At 42.3% G+C, this 17741-nt stretch overlaps 1 protein-coding gene and 1 long non-coding RNA gene across 4 annotated transcripts in view; one reads left to right on the forward strand and one right to left on the reverse strand.

The window, feature by feature from the left end:
* PLBD1 (phospholipase B domain containing 1) overlaps window positions 1–17741 on the reverse strand; it is a 55271-nt gene that overhangs the window by 7872 nt on the left and 29658 nt on the right. For both annotated transcript variants that reach the window (XM_039239973.1, XM_039239972.1), the window contains exons 5-6: window positions 14196–14336; window positions 13607–13751 (exon numbers count right to left, since the gene is read on the reverse strand). In XM_039239973.1, the coding sequence (XP_039095904.1) occupies window positions 13607–13751; window positions 14196–14336 (286 nt within the window). The remainder of the gene's footprint in view (window positions 1–13606; window positions 13752–14195; window positions 14337–17741) is intronic.
* Window positions 8935–17741, forward strand: part of LOC120236906 — a 31729-nt gene continuing 22922 nt past the window's right edge. For both annotated transcript variants that reach the window (XR_005529798.1, XR_005529797.1), the window contains exons 1-2: window positions 8935–9032; window positions 10436–10564. This is a non-coding gene — a long non-coding RNA (uncharacterized LOC120236906). The remainder of the gene's footprint in view (window positions 9033–10435; window positions 10565–17741) is intronic.

The following is a 17741-nucleotide window of genomic DNA, read 5'->3' on the forward strand; positions in this document are numbered from 1 at the left end:
AACTCCCACAAGAGAGTGGAAGTTTTGGGCGGCAGAGGCAAAAAAAAAAAACCATGAGAAAATATAGTTGGCCAAAGAAGACATCCAGATGGCCAACAGACACATGAAAAGATGCTCGATATCACTCATCATCAGGGAAATGCAAATCAAAACTATAATGAGATAGCACCTCACACCCGTCAGAATGGCTAAAATCAAAAACACAACAAACAACAAGTGTTAGCGAGGGTGTAGAGAAAAAGAAACTCTCACGCACTGTTCGGAGGAATGCAAACGGGTGCAGCCACTCTGGAAGACAGTACGGAGGTTCTTCAAAAAGTTAACAACAGAACTGCCCTCTGATCCAGTAATCTCACTATAGGATATTGACCCAAAGACTACAAAAACACTAATTCGAAGGGACATATACAACCCTACGTTTATTGCAGCCCAAATGTGCATCAATAGGTGAATGGATAAAGAAGTGTTGTCTGTACATAAAATGGAATGTCAGCCACAAAAGAGAATGTCAGCCATTTGCAACAACAAAGACAGAGCTAGAGTGTATTATGCTAAGTGAAATAAGTCAGCTAACGAAAAACAAATACCATATGCTTTCACTCATGTGTGGAGTTTAAGAAACAAAACAAATGAACAAGGGGGGAGGGCGGAGAGACAAACCAAGAAACATTCTCTTAACTATAGAATAGTAACAAATAGATGGTTACCAGAGGAGAGGTGGGGGGGGAGGGGCGATGGGTAAAATAGGTGATGGGACTAAAGAGTACACTTAATCTTACTGAGCCCTGAGTAATGGATGGAATTGTTGAATCACTACATTGTACGCTTGGAACTAATATGATACTGTATATTAACTACACTGGAATTAAAATTTAAAAAATAAGAAAATATAGTTGGACAGTCATTTGTTTATTCACTCAACAAACAAGCTGATGTGCCTCTGCTTTAGGCCTGATAGGGTGAGGTAGGGTGCAATCAAATAATGGGGATCCCCTGAGGCTAAAGAGAAGCCCTCAGAGCTGCAGTGGGAGCCAGAAAGCCTACATTTTAGTCCCCTGCATCACAACTAACAAATCTGGCCCTTCTCATTTAGCCACTCCGTTCCTTATTCCCTTCCTCTGATAACCTGGGACTAAGTGATCATTCCACGCTAACAGAGTAATTTTAATTTCCGGAAATTTCTGAGTAGAAAAGTTACAGGGTGAGAGCGGCGTCCAACCAACTCACAATGCACCTCCACAAGGCTGCCATGGGCCTATACAGAAGTCTGCGTGAATGGCAGAAGGCTGCACACTCCAGGCGCCTGAGGAGCGGACGGCACGCCCGAATGAATTTTAATGGGCAAAACTCCTCTTGGAAGGTACAGCCTGGACATTGGCTATGTGGCTCCGCAAGCAAAGTGTGGGATGAACTTCAAAGACCGTTCATTCCCCTCTCGAGCTGGGGTCATTTTGCAGTGTTCAAACCGCACACCCGCACTTGGCATTCTTGGGCGAGCCCTCTGGCAGCGGACCTCTGCAGGGTGGAATGTTGTACTCCTGGCCTAATAAACTCACGCCTTCGCTCCTTGCAGCGACCTCTATGGACACCAGAGGGCAGGCGTCCTTTAATATGTGTGAGTGAGTAGCACTAACAGCTAAGTAAGGAGAGTGGTTCATTCAAGAGCAAGACTCTTTATTAAAGATGGGAAAATGTAGGTCACCCAGAGTTCTGGAACAAAGAGGATGGACCGGCCTGCGACGCAACTCCAGTTCAGAAGGCTAATTCTATAGGTGAGAGTTTAAGATAAAATAAAAAGGAACAGGCTGAGCGGGGACAAAGCCCTGACACGTGACAACAGAGACAAATGTTCTCTGACAGTGGAAAGTTATATTCTTGCTTTTATCTGCCATTAGCAGTTTTGAAAGGCACACTATGTGAGATCAGAAGACACACTCAAGTTCGAAAGTCAACCTGCAAATAACATTTCATAGTAAGCTTACTGTTGAATTTAATTAAGAAATCAAAGGGAACCCTGACAGTTAATTAATTTCAGAACTTAAAAAATTCGCTTGAATCACAAAAATAAATGGTGACCACTACCCTCGGATGCCATTTAGACCTATTTCTCAGCACCACCCAGAAAAATGTACCTTTATTACCCCGTCAGGTGCATTTAAAATGTGCCCATTCCAATATTGCATTAATTAACGGCTCCAAAGCTCTGAAGAGCAAACAACTCATTTTTTCCAGAAGAGGAGAATCAGCGTTGACCAAGAACATGAATAACATACAACTCAGCGTCAGTAGTATGGCTCGTGACGGTACAAACAGCTAGGCTGCATTTCTTCACCCCTCCGCCCGTATTCTCTGCAGCGCGACTTTGTAGCATCGCCCATCAAAAGATGTCTGTGCCCCCAGCTCCTAGATCTGGGCTGGATTTGGAACTTGCTTCAGCTACCAGAATGTGCCCATTCTGAGTCCTGGCCTCAAGAGACCTTGCCCACTTCTGCTCACTCTCCTCTATCCCTGTTACTCTGCTAGATGAGAGACCACGTGGAGGAGGACCGACGGCCAAGTTCTAGCCGCCCGCCAGCCCCCAAACGTGCAAGGGAGTTCTTCCAAGGTCAGCAGAGCTGCATTCCCCCCCCAGCCCCCCGCCCACAGACAACCACAGGCGCATGAATGTGACCAGCAGAGGTATCCAGAGAGAGCCACTTACTGACCTGTGGACTCCAAAGCAATAGTAATCACAGAATGTTTCCAGCCACAAAGTTTTGGAGGTTATTTTTTTTTTTTTACACAGAAAAAGCAAACGGATACAAGAATAATAATAATCCAACTACGCAATATAGTTTGTTTTGACATGTCTTACTGCCATTTGATTTAACACAGGTGGCTGTGACACTGTGGGAACTCTTTTCCTTCCTTTCCCCCCCCCCTTTTTTTTTTTTAATATTTTTATTTATTTCTAGGAGAGAGAGAGACAGCGTGAGCAGGGGAGGGTCAGAGAGAGAGGGAGTCACAGACTGAAACAGGCTCCAGGCTGAGCTGGCAGTCAGCACAGAGCCCGACGCGGGGCTCGAACCCACGAACTGCGAGATCATGACCTAAGCGAAAGTCGGACGCTTAATGACTAAGCCACCCAGGCGCCCCTTTTTTCCCTCTTAAGAAAAAACAAAATAACAACTTTGCATCATGGTCAGCCTTTGCCCTCAGCTGCTTCTTGAGGAGGGACAGTTCACAGCCGCAGCTGGGCTGCCCGCCTTCGCTAAGCCAGCGTGACGATCAGTCAGTAAGTGTTGATTACACACCGACCGTCCCAGGCACCATGCAATAATTCCCAGCTCAGAGACTGTATGAGAACCCCCTCTCGAGCTTTTCCAAAAGGCTCAGGCCCAGACTGCCCTCTCTGATCCCGTCGACGGCTCTCAGAGGCTCCAAGAGAAATCCTTCTCCACGGTTGCTGCCTGAAGCAGGAGACTCCTCCTTCCTCGCTCTTAGGAAGGGAAGCCCGTGGGGCTCTCTGTTATCCCAGGACACAGAATCCCTTGGCCACTGATTTTGCCCGATGCACAAGGGACTCAGTCTTCCCACCTTCCAGAATGGCATTTAGTGAGAAGCAATCTCCACTTCATCTTCCAGCGATTATCATTCCATCAAGGAAGTATTTATTGAGCACATTTCTGCCTAATCCTGCAGGAGGAATGTGATCAATGGAGGACTCATATATTGTATATTCAAGCACATGAAGGCGGTACTGTGGAGTCTGAACACACCGCCCTGGTCCACGGAAAGGGATTGGAAGGCCTCTTAAAGGTTAAAGTGACTGTAAAGAAGTTGGCTTTGGGCGCCTGGGCGGCTCAGTCGGTTAAGTGTCTGATTTTGGCTCACATCGTACTCTCATGGGCTCGTGAGCTGGAGTCCCGTGTAGGGCTCTGGGCTGACAGCTCAGAGCCTACAGCCTGTTTAGGATTCCATGTCTCCCTCTGTCTCAGCCCCTCCCCCGCTCATACTCTGTCTTTCTCTCTCTCTGTCAAAAATAAACATTAAAAAATTTTTTAAAAAAGAAGTTGTCTTTATATGTAATCAACATTCTGTTATCATCTACAGCAAAATGAAATCTGTTTTTCTTCAATAATGAATTATCTTATTTACTTTATATTAACGTGTTTACTGTTTTCTTTTCCATCTATCCCATAGCATGTAAGCTCCATCAGGGCAGGGACTTTTCTGTCTTGTTCACTCCAGCACCAAGAAGAGGATTTGACACATAGTAGGTGCTCAATAAATAACTGTCAAATCTAAGGAAGAAAGAGAAGATAGTTGTGACTAACACTGACTGTGTACCTAACTATACACCAAATCCCTTGCTTTAGAAGGATGGATACCATCATTCGACCTTCACAAAAGAGGACTTCGATGAGCTCTTTTTAAAAATATGCAGCTATTATGGGGCGCCTGGGTGGCTCAGTTGGTAAAGCGCCTGACTTTGGCTCAGGGCATGGTCTTCAGATTGTGGGTTTGAGCCCCGTGACAGGCTCTGTGCTGACGGCTTGGGGCCTGGAGCCTGCTTCAGATCCTGTGTCTCCCTCTCTCTCTGATCCTCCCCTGCTCATGCTCTATCTCTCTCAAGACATAAAAATAAAATAAAATACGCACATTTTTCAAGCTAATAAACAGCATTTTTAGGAATCAGTCTAAGATTGACTTTCAACACGTGCCTTTTCCACCGTACCATATGCCTGACAGATATGATGGGAACAGGTATGTACTCATGCAAACACCAACAACACTGTTTAACACACACGATGGAGCAAATGCAATACAAACAACTGAAAAGGAAGTGAGTCATGGGAGCTGCGTGCTTAAACAAGGTGGGGCAGGGGACAGACATCACCTTATGAAAACCTTGCAAAGTAACGTAGAGTTTCTAGGAAGATGGAAGGGAGGAAGTTTCCTGAGCGAGATGGAGAGGGACAGGTATGGCCTGGGTGAAGGCATCATTAAGAAAGGCACTTAAGAAAACAGAAATGAAGTGCTGTGAGATCTATCCCAAGTCCTTCGGAATAGGTGCCCTCATTCTATTTTTATTTCTTTTTCTCCCTTGATTCTACTTCTTAAAAGGCAGAAGACATAAATCTTGGCATATATTAACTCACAGATTGTATATATTTCAGCCTTATGACTAAAGTATCTGAGATAAAAGAGGTAACATGAAATCAGCAAAAGTAATTATAGTACACTCAGTTGGCAATTTTGTGACTTAGGAAAGTAAGTAAAATTATCGACTATGAGGGAGGTAGCTACATTTTTTTGGAACTTTGAGACTATCCTGTCTTCTTCCTGTGTACCTCCTTTCAAATACTTGAACTTGATACGAGAAAAGGCTGAGCAAAATCTGTGCTACAGCCCAGCAGAACACCCCCAGCGTCGCGGTGGATGGGCCCGAATCCAGCATTTTAGAATCCCCCGATGTGGTTGTTACAAACGCCTCAGCCCAGGCCAGCTGAATAAGAATTTTTATGGATGGCACTTTAGAATTTGCATTCTTTAGCAAGCTCCCCTGGGAATTTGAAGTCTAAGGTCTAAGGGGTGTGTGAGGGCGGTGATGGGATGCTGGGGCGTTAAGCAAAGTAGGAACGCAAGCAGGCTTGCTGAGACACACTGAATGTATTCCAGAGAGCCTCACTTACTGATAATGAAACTGGAAGATTCAGCCTCTTAGGAATCACCATTACTGGAATCCTCAATTAAAAGACTTTGAATAGATTCCAGCTTTGTTCCAGGGAAGAGCTCCGCTCACGTGGTATGCCTGGAGGGCCTTTGAGCTCCTGGATTTTTCTCAGTTTTAACCATTTAATTTAAAATCACACTGAACCTGGGGCGCCTGGGTGGCGCAGTCGGTTAAGCATCTGATTTTGGCTCAGGTCATGATCTCACGGTTCGTGGGTTCGAGCCCCGCGTCTGAGCTGTCAACACAGAGCCTGGAGCCTGCTTCGGATTCTGTGTCTCCCTCTCTCTCTGCCCCTCCCCTGCTTGCTTTCTGTCTCTCAAAATAAAGACATTAAAAAAATTGTTTAAAAAAATAAAATAAAATAAAATAAAATAACATAACATAAAATCACACTGAACCTAAGTGTCCATCAACTGATGAATGGATCAAGAAGATGTGGTTTATCTACACCATGGAATACTCCATGGCAATGAGAAACAATGAAATCTGGCCATGTGTAGCAACATGGATGGACCTTGAGGGTGTTATGCTGAGCGAAATAAGTCAGACAGAGAATGACAGATACCATATGTTTGCACGTATAGGAGGATTAGGAGGAACTTAACAGAGGACCGTGGGGGAGAAGAAGGGGAAAAACAGTGGGGGAGAGGGAGGGAGGCAAACCATGAGAGACTCTTGACTGCTGAGAACAAACTGAGGGCTGATGAGGGTAGGGGAGAGGGGAAGGGGGAGAGGGGAGAGGGGAAGGGCATGGAGGAGGGCACTTGTGGGGATGAGCACTGGGTGTTACATGGAAACCAACTTGATAATAAACTATTTTAAATAAAAATAAAAGCACACTGAATCGAGATACCCAGGTGGCTCAGTTGGCTAAGCCTTTGACTCTTGATTTCGGCTCAGGTCATGATTTCACAGTTGTGAGATTGAGCCTTGTATCTATGCTGTCGGTGCAGAGCCTGCTTGGGATTCTTTCTCTCTCTCCCTCTTTCTGCCTCTCTCCTGTGTTCTCTCTCTCTCTCTCTCTCTCTCAAAATAAAGAAACTTAAAAAAAAAAACCCCAATTAGTTAGGTCCTATTCATGTCATGTATAATCAGGGTGGCCACAAAGGAGTGGCTTCAAGGTCCAACCTTTGTGCTGAACATCTGGGAATGCATATGAAATGCCTCGATAACAATTCCTGAATACCTCGGACTCCTGCTTTCAAATCAAAGGTGTAAAGGGGAGAACAGTACTAGAGAGAAGATGTCTTAGGCAGCCCCCACCTTCATCTTTACTTTGCTTACGCCTCTGTCCCCCTTGCAGTTCCTTCCATGTCCACATGGGGGTGCAGCATCCATTATCTATCTGTCTCCCACCGTTTCTTTTTTCTTCCCGTTCTTTTTTTCCTTCCTTTCTTTCCTTCTTTCTTCCTTCTTTGCTTCCATAAATATTTAGTCAATGATTACAATGTGCAATGCCATGTGCTGCTTCTGGGGGCGCAGGGTGAATGTGGAATAAATGAATATGGACTATGAGTATCGGCTCTGAAGAAATTATGCATTGGGTACCAGGGCAACTTGAAGGAAAGACAGCTTACTCATAACAGAATTAAATAAGAAAACACGGACAGAAACAAAAATCACAAAGATATGTGGAAAGTCTCCAAGTTTTTGGAAATTAAACAATACACTTCCAAGTAAGTCATTGATTAAAACATTATGTGAGAAATTATAAAATATTCTCAACTGAATGAAAATGAAAACATACCAAAGTTTGTCAGAGGCACCGAAAGGAGTGTTTAGAAGGAAATTTATAGTCTTTATAAATTTAATTCATATAGGAGAAAGGAAGAAAGATAAAAATCAATTATCTAACATTCTACCTTAAGAAGTTAGAAAAAAATTTCAAGTGTAAAGTATCAAACAGAAAATGATAAAGATAAGAACAGAAATCAGTGAGGAGGAAAAATGAACAAACAATGCAAATAAATCTGGTTATTGGAAAATATCAATAAAATTGACACGCCTCGGCTAGACTGAATACAAAAAAGATGATATAGGATCATAAATGATTACAGGGACTTCATTATAGATCCTACAGACATTAAAAGACTCATAAAAATATTATAAATGGCTTTATGTCAATAAACAGGATGACTTCGAAGGAATGAACAAGTTCTTTGAAAGATAAACTTTTAAAACTGGCTCAAAAGAATTAGAAAACCTGAATAGTCCTTTATCAACAAAAGAAATCGAACTCATTGTTAAAAACTCTCCAACAAAAAACCCCAGGTCTAGATGGTTTCATTGATGAATTCTATTAAAAATTTAAGGGAAAAAAATATTACCAGTCCAACACAAACTCTTTCAGAAAACATAGAAGAAAAACATAATTCCAAACTCAGATCATAAAGGCAGGCTTACCACGATACCAAAACTATTACAAGAAAAAATAACCGCAGACAATATCTCTCATGAATGTAAATGAAAAAATTCTTAACAGAATAATATGACTGAATAGAGTAAATCCCAGGAGTGCCAAGTTGGTTTCATATCTGAAAGTCAATCAATGGAACTCTTAATGTGTTAACACTAATAAAGGAGAAAAATCATATGATCATGTTAATGGAAGCTGAGAGTTTCACAAAAATGCATTAAACAAAAACATTAAACAAAATAGGAAGAGGGGGAATCCCTTTTAAACTTACAAAGAGTATCTCCAGAAACCTACAACAAACATCATACTTTATGATAAAAGACTGAATACTTCTCCCCTAAGATCAGGAACCAGGCAAGGATTTCCATGCCACTTCTAGTCTACATTGTCCTGGAGGCCTTATCAGTGCAATCACGCAAGCACATAAAGACATACAAGGGAAGGAAGAAGTAAAACTGTTGTTACACAGAGATGGCATGATTATGTATGCAGAAAAATCCCAAGAAATCTACAAAAAAGCTGTTAGAAATGATAAATGAATCTAGAAAAGTCTCAGGATACACAGTAAATATACAAAAATGTATATATTTCTATTTTGTGGTGGTTTTAAAATGTCCACAAATTCTTGGACAGTCTTCCTTTAAAAAGATAGATTCCAATACCCTTTCCTTGTATGTGGGCTGATCATAATAACGTGCTTCTAAAGAATAGAATGTGGTGGAAGTAACAATGTATGGCTTCTGAGACTAGGTCATAATAGGCATTGCTGCTCCTTTCTTGTTCTTTTGGATCCCTTGGTCTGGGGGAAGCCAGGCGCCTGGTCCTGAGGTTACCGGAGCAGTCCTGTGGAGAGGCCCAAGTAGAGGGCAACCAATTTGCCAGCACCACCTCGTCAACCATGTAAGTGAGTCAGCTTCGAAATCTATCCTATAGCATCAGTTAAGCTATCATAGATTTCAGCCAGTCAGTCTTTGAGCCTTCAGCTAAAGACCCAGATGGAGAGAAGTAGAGACAAGCCATCCTCACTTGTGCCCTAAATTCCTGCTCCACAGAAACCATGAGAACTGCCGCGAAGGCCTGTTTGTGTCACGGAGCAAGACTCTCAAACGCCTTTGTAAGGGCCAGGCCCGGCCTTCCTCAGAAAACTGTGGAACATGAACATGTGGTACAGAGCCTGCTAGGGGTGAGGTGACTGCCCAGGGGGCCAACAGTGGAGCTGCAACCAGTAAGCTCACTTGTTGCCTCCTCTTTGGCCCTCAGGAAGCAGGGCAGTGCCAGTGAGAACCAGGCAAAAGCAGAGATCCACAGACATGCATAAGCCTGAGGGTAAGGGTGGCCTTTGACAGCCTAGAGCCCTGAACACACGCTGCGTCTGACATGAGGGCCACCTCAAATCATCATGTCAGCAACATTCTGTCAGTTCTGGCAGGAAGAAAATATACCGTGAAGGCCAACAGGAAGGATCTATTCACCAGGACCACCCCGTAGGCTTGAGTCCCACAGCTCTTCATGTTGATGGGCACCATCTTGTTGAACCCACATACAGGTAGGGTAGAGGGTAAGAGCTCTCAGACAAGGGACAGCCAAGGACCAGGACCCACGTGGGTTCCTGCCTAAGCTTAGCCCCACCTGGTTGGCTCTGCTCCTCCGGCTAGTCCTGGGCACTACAAGGATATTTTGAAAACTTCTGGAAGATACAAGGGACACAAACCAGCACCAACTGTGCCAACTTGGCTGTTCTTGGGGTGTTGGAGGGGGACTTAGAAAAGTTTGAGGAAGGCACTCCAAAGCTGGAACATCACTCACGTGGGCCTAAGGGCAATACTGAGATTTACCAGTACCTAACGTGCTGTGGTATACTTTTGACTTTCTCAAGAAATTTCATGTTAGTATCTTCAGGCGAAATAATCCTACTCAATTTTTTTAAAACAGTCTGAAAAAGTCTGAAACTATTATACTACCAAGTCACCTAACCCTTTCTAGATTAAGATGGAGGTTATTATTTAATTTGTTTCCTTGACATAACCACCTCCAGTTTTATGGCGTCACCTAGGGCCCTTGTGAGCACAGAGCATGGGATTGACTTAGATTAAGATTGCTTTAGATGAAGTCTGAGAGTGCTGGATTACTGCTCTTCCTTCTATTCTCCTCTGCTGGAGTGCAACTCTGGGAGTGGCCTTCTGACAATTCTCATTAGGTCCATACCCCTCAAAGATTCTGGCTCGGACAGTGGGAACACATAGAAATTCACAAATTGCTATAGTAATTCCGCAGTCATTTTTGATACTGTTTTCTTCTTGAAGATGGATATCAATCCTCCATCTACCTATTGACTGACCATCTAAAAAACATCACAGGGCTTGAGTCACCTGGATTATCGCCTCAGACTTCGAAATGTTCTGTCGGCGGACTCTGTCACCCTCATGGACCAGGTAATTCTAAAATGCTAATCTACGAATAGCACTTCTACCGCTTGTCACTTGAATGGTCATGCATTGTCCTCCGTTCCCTCTTTCTGGCCTTCTCCACTGTTCTTCTTGCTTACAGGCCTTTCCACATCCTGTTTGTTCCACATGGAATGTTACCACCTCATTGTCCCCATTTGCTGGCTAACTTATACATGCCTTTGTGTCTCACCTTCCATTTACTTTCTCTCTTTTTTTAAAAAATTTTCACTGTTTTATTTATTTCTGAGAGAGAGAGAGAGAGAGAGAGAGAGAGAGAGAGACAGTGTGAGCAGGGGAGGGTCAGAGAAAGAGGGAGATACAGAATCTGAAGCAGGCTCCAGGCTCTGAGCTGTCAGCACAGAGCGCGACGTGGGGCTCGAACCCACGAACTGTGAGATCATGACCTGAACCGAAGTCTGACGCTTAACCGACTGAGCCACCCAGGCGCCCCCCATTTTACTTTCTCTTGGAAGCTATTTCAACCTCCCCAAACTAGTTCTACCTACTGTTACACAAACCACACTTTAATCATTGCTTTTTAAAAAATTTGTCTCTATTTTTCACCAGAACTCAAATTTTATTAGGATACAGTCTGTATCTGTCCTGTTTCTTATCATACATACTTTGCCTAACACGACAATTTCATAGAAAATTATAGACGAATAGGTAAATTACATAATGTTTACAACTTTATGAAGTAAAGTTTATATTAGTCTCATTCTACAGATAAAAAACCTGAGGCTCGCCAAAGTAAAATAGTTGGATTTCGTACGCTGAGGAAGTTTAGCACCTGTCCAAGGTCTACCATTTTCCTTTTATGAAACCTCAAAACAAAAAACAAAAGTCTTTGTGTCTTGAAGCTTTAAGTTTTTCATGGCAATCATCTTGGTGGCCCCTTCTACAGAGTTGGGCGGGGGTGGGGGGAGCTGGTGTAGTGGGCGGGGGTGGGGGGAGCTGCTGTAGTGTAAAAGCATGGAAGGTGCATTTGAATTCTTCAGAGGTATTTGTATCTTTAATGGTATCTGTGCCATCCCAGTTATTGTCATCTTTAACATGTGCCTCGGCCATGCTGCGAATATTTCATGACCCGATATTTATGTTCTGTCTCAGTAATTCTTAATATCCTCGCTCCTACCATGAAAAGGCTCCATGTCCTAACTGACACCACACTCCTAATCCACTCAATCTCCTCCACCAAAAACAACAACAAGCAAAACAAGCCACCCAGCTTTGTTCTGGCATGAAGTTCATGGCAAAGCTTAGTTCCATATCTACTGGATGAATCCAATGCAGCTGATCGTTTCATCAAACAATTCTTTGTAAGAGAAATAAGATCCTACACGTTTTTCACGTTTCCAGTTAAAATATGAATCACATTGCTATACTCACTCCTGTAAAAACACCTTGGGGTTAAAAAAAAAAAAAAGGCTTGTTTCTCTGTTTAAATGCTCTAAAAAAAAATCTCTATTATCTATGTATCTATCTATTCTGGAAAGATATATACGTATATGAAAATGTTAACAGAGTTACACATTTCATAGGGAATTCCTCCACTTCCTTCCCCATCACTAGCTTTGGGATCCAGGATTATTAAGACTATGGAAAAACAAAAACACTATTCTGTAGAGATTTTGAAACAGTGCAGGTAACATCTGAACATTGCATCTTATTGCGAGTACGAAGAAGAATATGAATACTTGACTGGCCTCAGTCTCACGCTGTCCTTCAATTTCAGTCTAGAGGAACATAAAGGTTCAAAACACAGTCTGTCTCCAGAGGAGTCCCCAGTCCCCCTCAATACTAAAAAGATTAAGCAAGCAATGACAAAGAAGAAATCAAACTGTTTTCAAAGTAAGGATCAGGTCCTAAGGACAGAAAAATACCAAGTTATGCCGCTGACCAGAATTCTGAATAGGATGGCATTAATACCAGGACCAATAATACCAGAAAGTCGATAGATACAACAGTTGGTTGGTATAACCACTCCGTAAGTTACAAATATGTAATTAAAGGTCAAAAGTGTCCACCTGTATCCACATTGGACTCTTAAATATTTGGTGAGAATTTTCCTTTTGCCTTTACCCATGATGTTCCATGACGAGGTTGCACACCTGCAGTTGAGGGGGCAATTCCCACCAGCGGACACACGTTAGTGGGTTCACACAGTGGATTTTCTTCATTATATCCGTATTTCTATTTTCAGAGGTTGGAAGATCTGGCAACACTGACTTGCATATTGCTGGGTGACAACAGTCAGTGGGAGCTCAGCAGTTGGCCCCCTTTCAGGGGGTCTTGTGTTTTCTACAATTGTTTTCACTTTTATTTTCTTATACCTGCCCCACTTTATTCATTTTACCTCACCCGCCTGGCCCCTTTAAGGAAAGGAGCTTGCAATTCCTACTCCCTCCCACCCATCTCTACCTGTTCAAGTTCAAGCCATCATTCATGGTTCATCTCAAGTGTCAGCCTCTCTTTCCTTCCCCCAACAATCCAATGTGAGCTGACACTCTTTTGAATACTCCTAACATTCCTTGCGTTTCTTTTGTAGCCCACAGAGTACCCAGTACTACTATTATCTATATTGCATTTATCTTGCTAGTGGAAGGATTTAGAAGCTCACACATTCATCCATCCATTCAGCAAAAGCGGATTAGGTACAAAGTGCCAAACACACGCTTAAGTTCTGAGGATGTTGCAATAAGAGTAAGAGAAAGAGTATCAAGGAGATACTGAGAGCAGCCTCTCTCTTGCCTATCTTGGCTTCCACCACAGAGCCTGGGAAAGTGCCTTGTACCTCGGTTGGCCATTTATTGAAGTGAATTTTTGCCACCTATTAACTGTTCACACGATTCTATTAAATAAAAACATTAGAGCTATATTTCTTCGAAAGGCATTCTGAAAATCAATCTTCATGAACGTATACCAACCCCTAAAGATTTCTTCCCCCGTTCCGGTTACTCCGAATCACCAAGGTTTTATTCTGAAATAGTATTCCGAGTACTCAGAAGTCCCTTGAAATGGATTTACCTGGGTAACTGCTGAAAGAGAGGCGATGACTGCTGGTGTCTTTATCCTTGATGTTGAAGTCCCAGTGTTTATATATCCTGAGCATGGCTGCGTATGTGTACCAGCTTGAGTGAGCAAAAAAGATGTTCTCAAATCCAGGAAGAACCTAGAGCCAGAATCATAGAGAATGATGCAGAGGTATACAGATAACTGACTGCAAGTGTGGGAAGTGTACAGCGATTGTGTCAGTTTGGCTGTTCATTGCCATATTTATTATCGAGAGATACGGTCACGGAGCACAAAATTAACCTTTAATGTACACACAGCAAATGCACTGTCCTTCAAGTAACCAAAATAGAAGACTGTGGGTGGGGGAGAGGGAGGTGCATACAGCACGGGAGAAGTGGTAGAAGAAACAGAGGTTACGTCATGTACTTCCAATACCCTTCATCAGTTCCTTCCTGTTCTTAACTACTAGACAGAGGAACCATAAACTGATAATACGGCTGTAGCCAGGGATGATGAGATGTTGCCATACTTGGGCTGACATACGGGAAAAGTCTGTGTGTTCCAGAACAAGGGATAAGAGAGGGGAGGCTTTGTGTCTCACCTTAATAAGAGCCGAGCAGTGTCCCATGTCCCATCTCTTAAAAACCTTCATGCTGGAATTTTTTGTGGGAGAGACTGAGGGAATCAGATCCAACAGATCTCCGATGGCATTCAGGAACTGAATCTGGAACATGGTCATAGGCTGGGGAGAGACAACAGAGCGCTCTTAACAGTGATTTGTGGCCAGTTTTCCTATTGTCAGGGATACACTCAGTTATTCCTTTGTGAAGGGTCCCTAATGTAACAAATGCATTTGATTTTATTGTAGCTTATAAAATAGTTACTATCTTATGGTTTATAAGAGATGCTTTAGCATGTTTTGATACCCAAAACACGAGTGATATTTAGAGCCAAATAACTTTTTGTGGGGGGTTGTGCACTGTAAAATATTGAGCAGCATCCCTGGCTCTCTCCCTCTAGGTATCAGTAGCACCCTCCGAGTTTTGATCACCAAAAGTGTCTCCATGTACTGCCGACTCTGCCCTGGAGGGAGGTTGCTCATAGTTGAGAATCACTGTTTAAAAGCAAAATGTTCAACTAAGACGCTTCTTGATTTTTTTAAAAAAATATTTCTTAACGTTTATTTATTTTTGAGGGGACAGAGTGTGAGCAGGGGAGGGGTACAGAGAGAGAGATACAGAACCTGAAGCAGGTTCCAGGCTCTGAGCTGTCAGCGCAGAGCCCGATGTGGGGCTCAAACTTACACGAGATCATGAGCCGAAGTCTGACGCTCAACCGACTGAACCACCCAGGCGCCCAGACTTTCCGGTTTCAAGTCTTTTGCTATTATAAACAGTGTTCCAAAAAATCAATCTTGGACACATCATTTCGTATGTGTGAGTCTCTGTGTAGGACAGATGCCTAGACGCAATTTTTATTTTAATAGACATTGCCAAATTGTCTGCAGAGGGCTTATCTCAACAGACACTTTTTTTTTCTTTTACTTTTTTTTTTTTTTACAGATAGTTTATTATCAAGTTGGTTTCCATATAACACCCGGTGCCCATCCCCACAAGTGCCCTCCTCCATACCCATCTCCCCCCTCCCCCCCCCACACCCACGAGTCCTGAGTTTGTTCTCAGCATTCAAGAGTCTCTCATGGTTTGCCTCTCTCCCTTTCCCCCACCATTTCCCCCCTTCTTCTCCCCCACGGTCCTCCGTTAAGTTCCTCCCAATCCTCCTATACGTGCAAACATATGGTATTTGTCCTTCTCTGCCTGACTTATTTCGCTCAGCATAACACCCTCAAGGTCCATCCATGTTGCTACACATGGCCAGATTTCATTCTTTCTCATTGCCACGTAGTATTCCATGGTATAGATAAACCACATCTTCTTGATCCATTCGTCCGTTGATGGACACTTAGGCTCTTCCCATGTTTTAGCTATTCAACAGACACTTAACAGCCTCAACAACATATTAAACATTGAGTTTATTTTCAATTTGATAGGTGAAAAACAGCCCCTCATTCTTCTTTTTTAAAGTCTATTTATTTACTTTGTGGAGAGGGGTAAGGGCAGAGAGAGAGGGAGAGAGAATCCCAGGCAGGCTCCATGCCACCTACGCAGAGCCCAATGCAGGGCTCGAACCCACGAACCGCGAGATCCTGCCCTGAGTCTAAATCAAGGCCACCCAGATGCCCCTTGGCAATTCTTTTGTTATGAGTGAGTGAGGCAGAGCATGTTTCAAAACCTTTGAATTTGTTTTTTGGTGAATTGTTCATATGCCTTATTCTTTTTCTTTTTTTTTTTTTTTTAAATTTTTTTAATGTTTTTTATTTATTTCTAGGAGAGAGAGAGATAGACAGCATGAGCAGGGGAGGGTCAGAGAGAGAGGGAGACACAGACTCTGAAAGAGGCTCCAGGCTCTGAGCTGGCAGTCAGCACAGAGCCTGACGCGGGGCTCGAACCCACGAACCGCGAGATCATGACCTGAGTGAAAGTCGGACGCTTAACCGACTAAGCCACCCGGGTGCCCCGCCTTATTCTTTTTCTTATCAACTTTTAGGAGTTCTTTAAGTATTAAGGAGACTAGTTCATTGTTTGGTATGAATTGCAAATATTATTTTTCAGCTTTTAATTGCCTTTAATTTTCTGTCTTTATTTTTAAGTTAAGAATTGGGGCGCCTGGGTGGCTTAGTCGGTTAAGCGTCCGACTTTCGCTTGGGTCATGATCTCGCAGTTCGTGGGTTCGAGCCCCACGTCGGGCTCTGTGCTGACAGCCAGCTCAGAGCCTGTAGCCTGTTTCAGTCTGTGACTCCCTCTCTCTCTGACCCTCTCCTGCTCACGCTGTCTCTCTCTCTCCTAGAAATAAATAAAACATTAAAAAAAATAAAAAAAAGAATGATATCATACTTATGAAAGAATAAAGATCATATGTACAATTTAAGAAGAAATAATTTTTAAAAATACTAATGAACCCACCCCACAGTTTGGGAAATAAAACATTAGCTGTGCCTTAAAAGCTCCCAATCTCATCTCCCCCTTCTTTATCAGTAGTAACCACTCTGGCTCATTACCCACCTTTCTGTTACTTTATCACCTACGTATATACCACTAGACAACCTATTTTTTTAATTTGCTTGCTTTTGAGTTTGTACAAATAGAATCATACTCTGTGCATTCTTCTGCTCAAGTTTTTTTTTTTTTTTTTTTTTTGACATTTATCAATGTTGACAGTGTGGAAACAGTTCATTCATTTTCATTCCTACAAGGTATCACATGAATATACAGTACCATGATATATGGGTGAACATTTGGGGTATTTCCAGTTTGTAGCAAAACAATGATACTGTGAACTTGTATGTACATGGACCCCTCCCCCACTAATATATTTTAATTAGCTGAATTTATATTTATCTTTGTGGCTTGAGCTGTTTTTGCCTTGTTTGAGATACTGTTGCTTACCCTAAGTCATAGTCTCCTAGGCGAGGCTCAATGCTATTCTCATTATTTCTAAGCCTTTTCAAGAGGCAAAGCAAGAAATTATTTGTTTTTTTAAAGGAAGCTAAAAGTAATGATTTTCTACCTATATAACAACTTTAAAAACCACAAGGTCTTTATTTCATTGATTTCTCTTATACGCTGAAAATCTTGATATTCAACATATTTATTTACTTGATAAATATATTTGCTTTATAGTTACTATATCTAACTATATCAAATTTCAAAATAGCAACATCAATATTATTGCTAAAGTGAGATTACTGAATACAGTTTAAGGTTATTTTGGTTTTGTTTTTATGATGTTTCTTCTTGTCCTTAAGATCTATCCTATTAAGGATGTACCATAGTAACAGTGTGCAGGTCACTGGAAATGACTGCTTTCTGCATGGCTATGCTATGAACTTGATATATAATTAGATATATTCAAGTCAATTCATTTTAAGATTTTAGGGGCTGTTTTTCTTCTGTGTGATTGAACTTCGGTTTATAGTTACCAACAGCATTTACATGGTCCAAAGTCAAATGTATAAAGATACATTCAGAGGAATGTACATTTCAGTCCTGTCCCTTCCACTTTTTTTAAATCCTTTTTTTTGTTTTTG

Source organism: Hyaena hyaena, unplaced genomic scaffold, assembly GCF_003009895.1.
Source record: "Hyaena hyaena isolate Hyena2069 unplaced genomic scaffold, ASM300989v1 scaffold_164, whole genome shotgun sequence".
NCBI classification, from domain to species: Eukaryota; Metazoa; Chordata; class Mammalia; order Carnivora; family Hyaenidae; genus Hyaena; species Hyaena hyaena.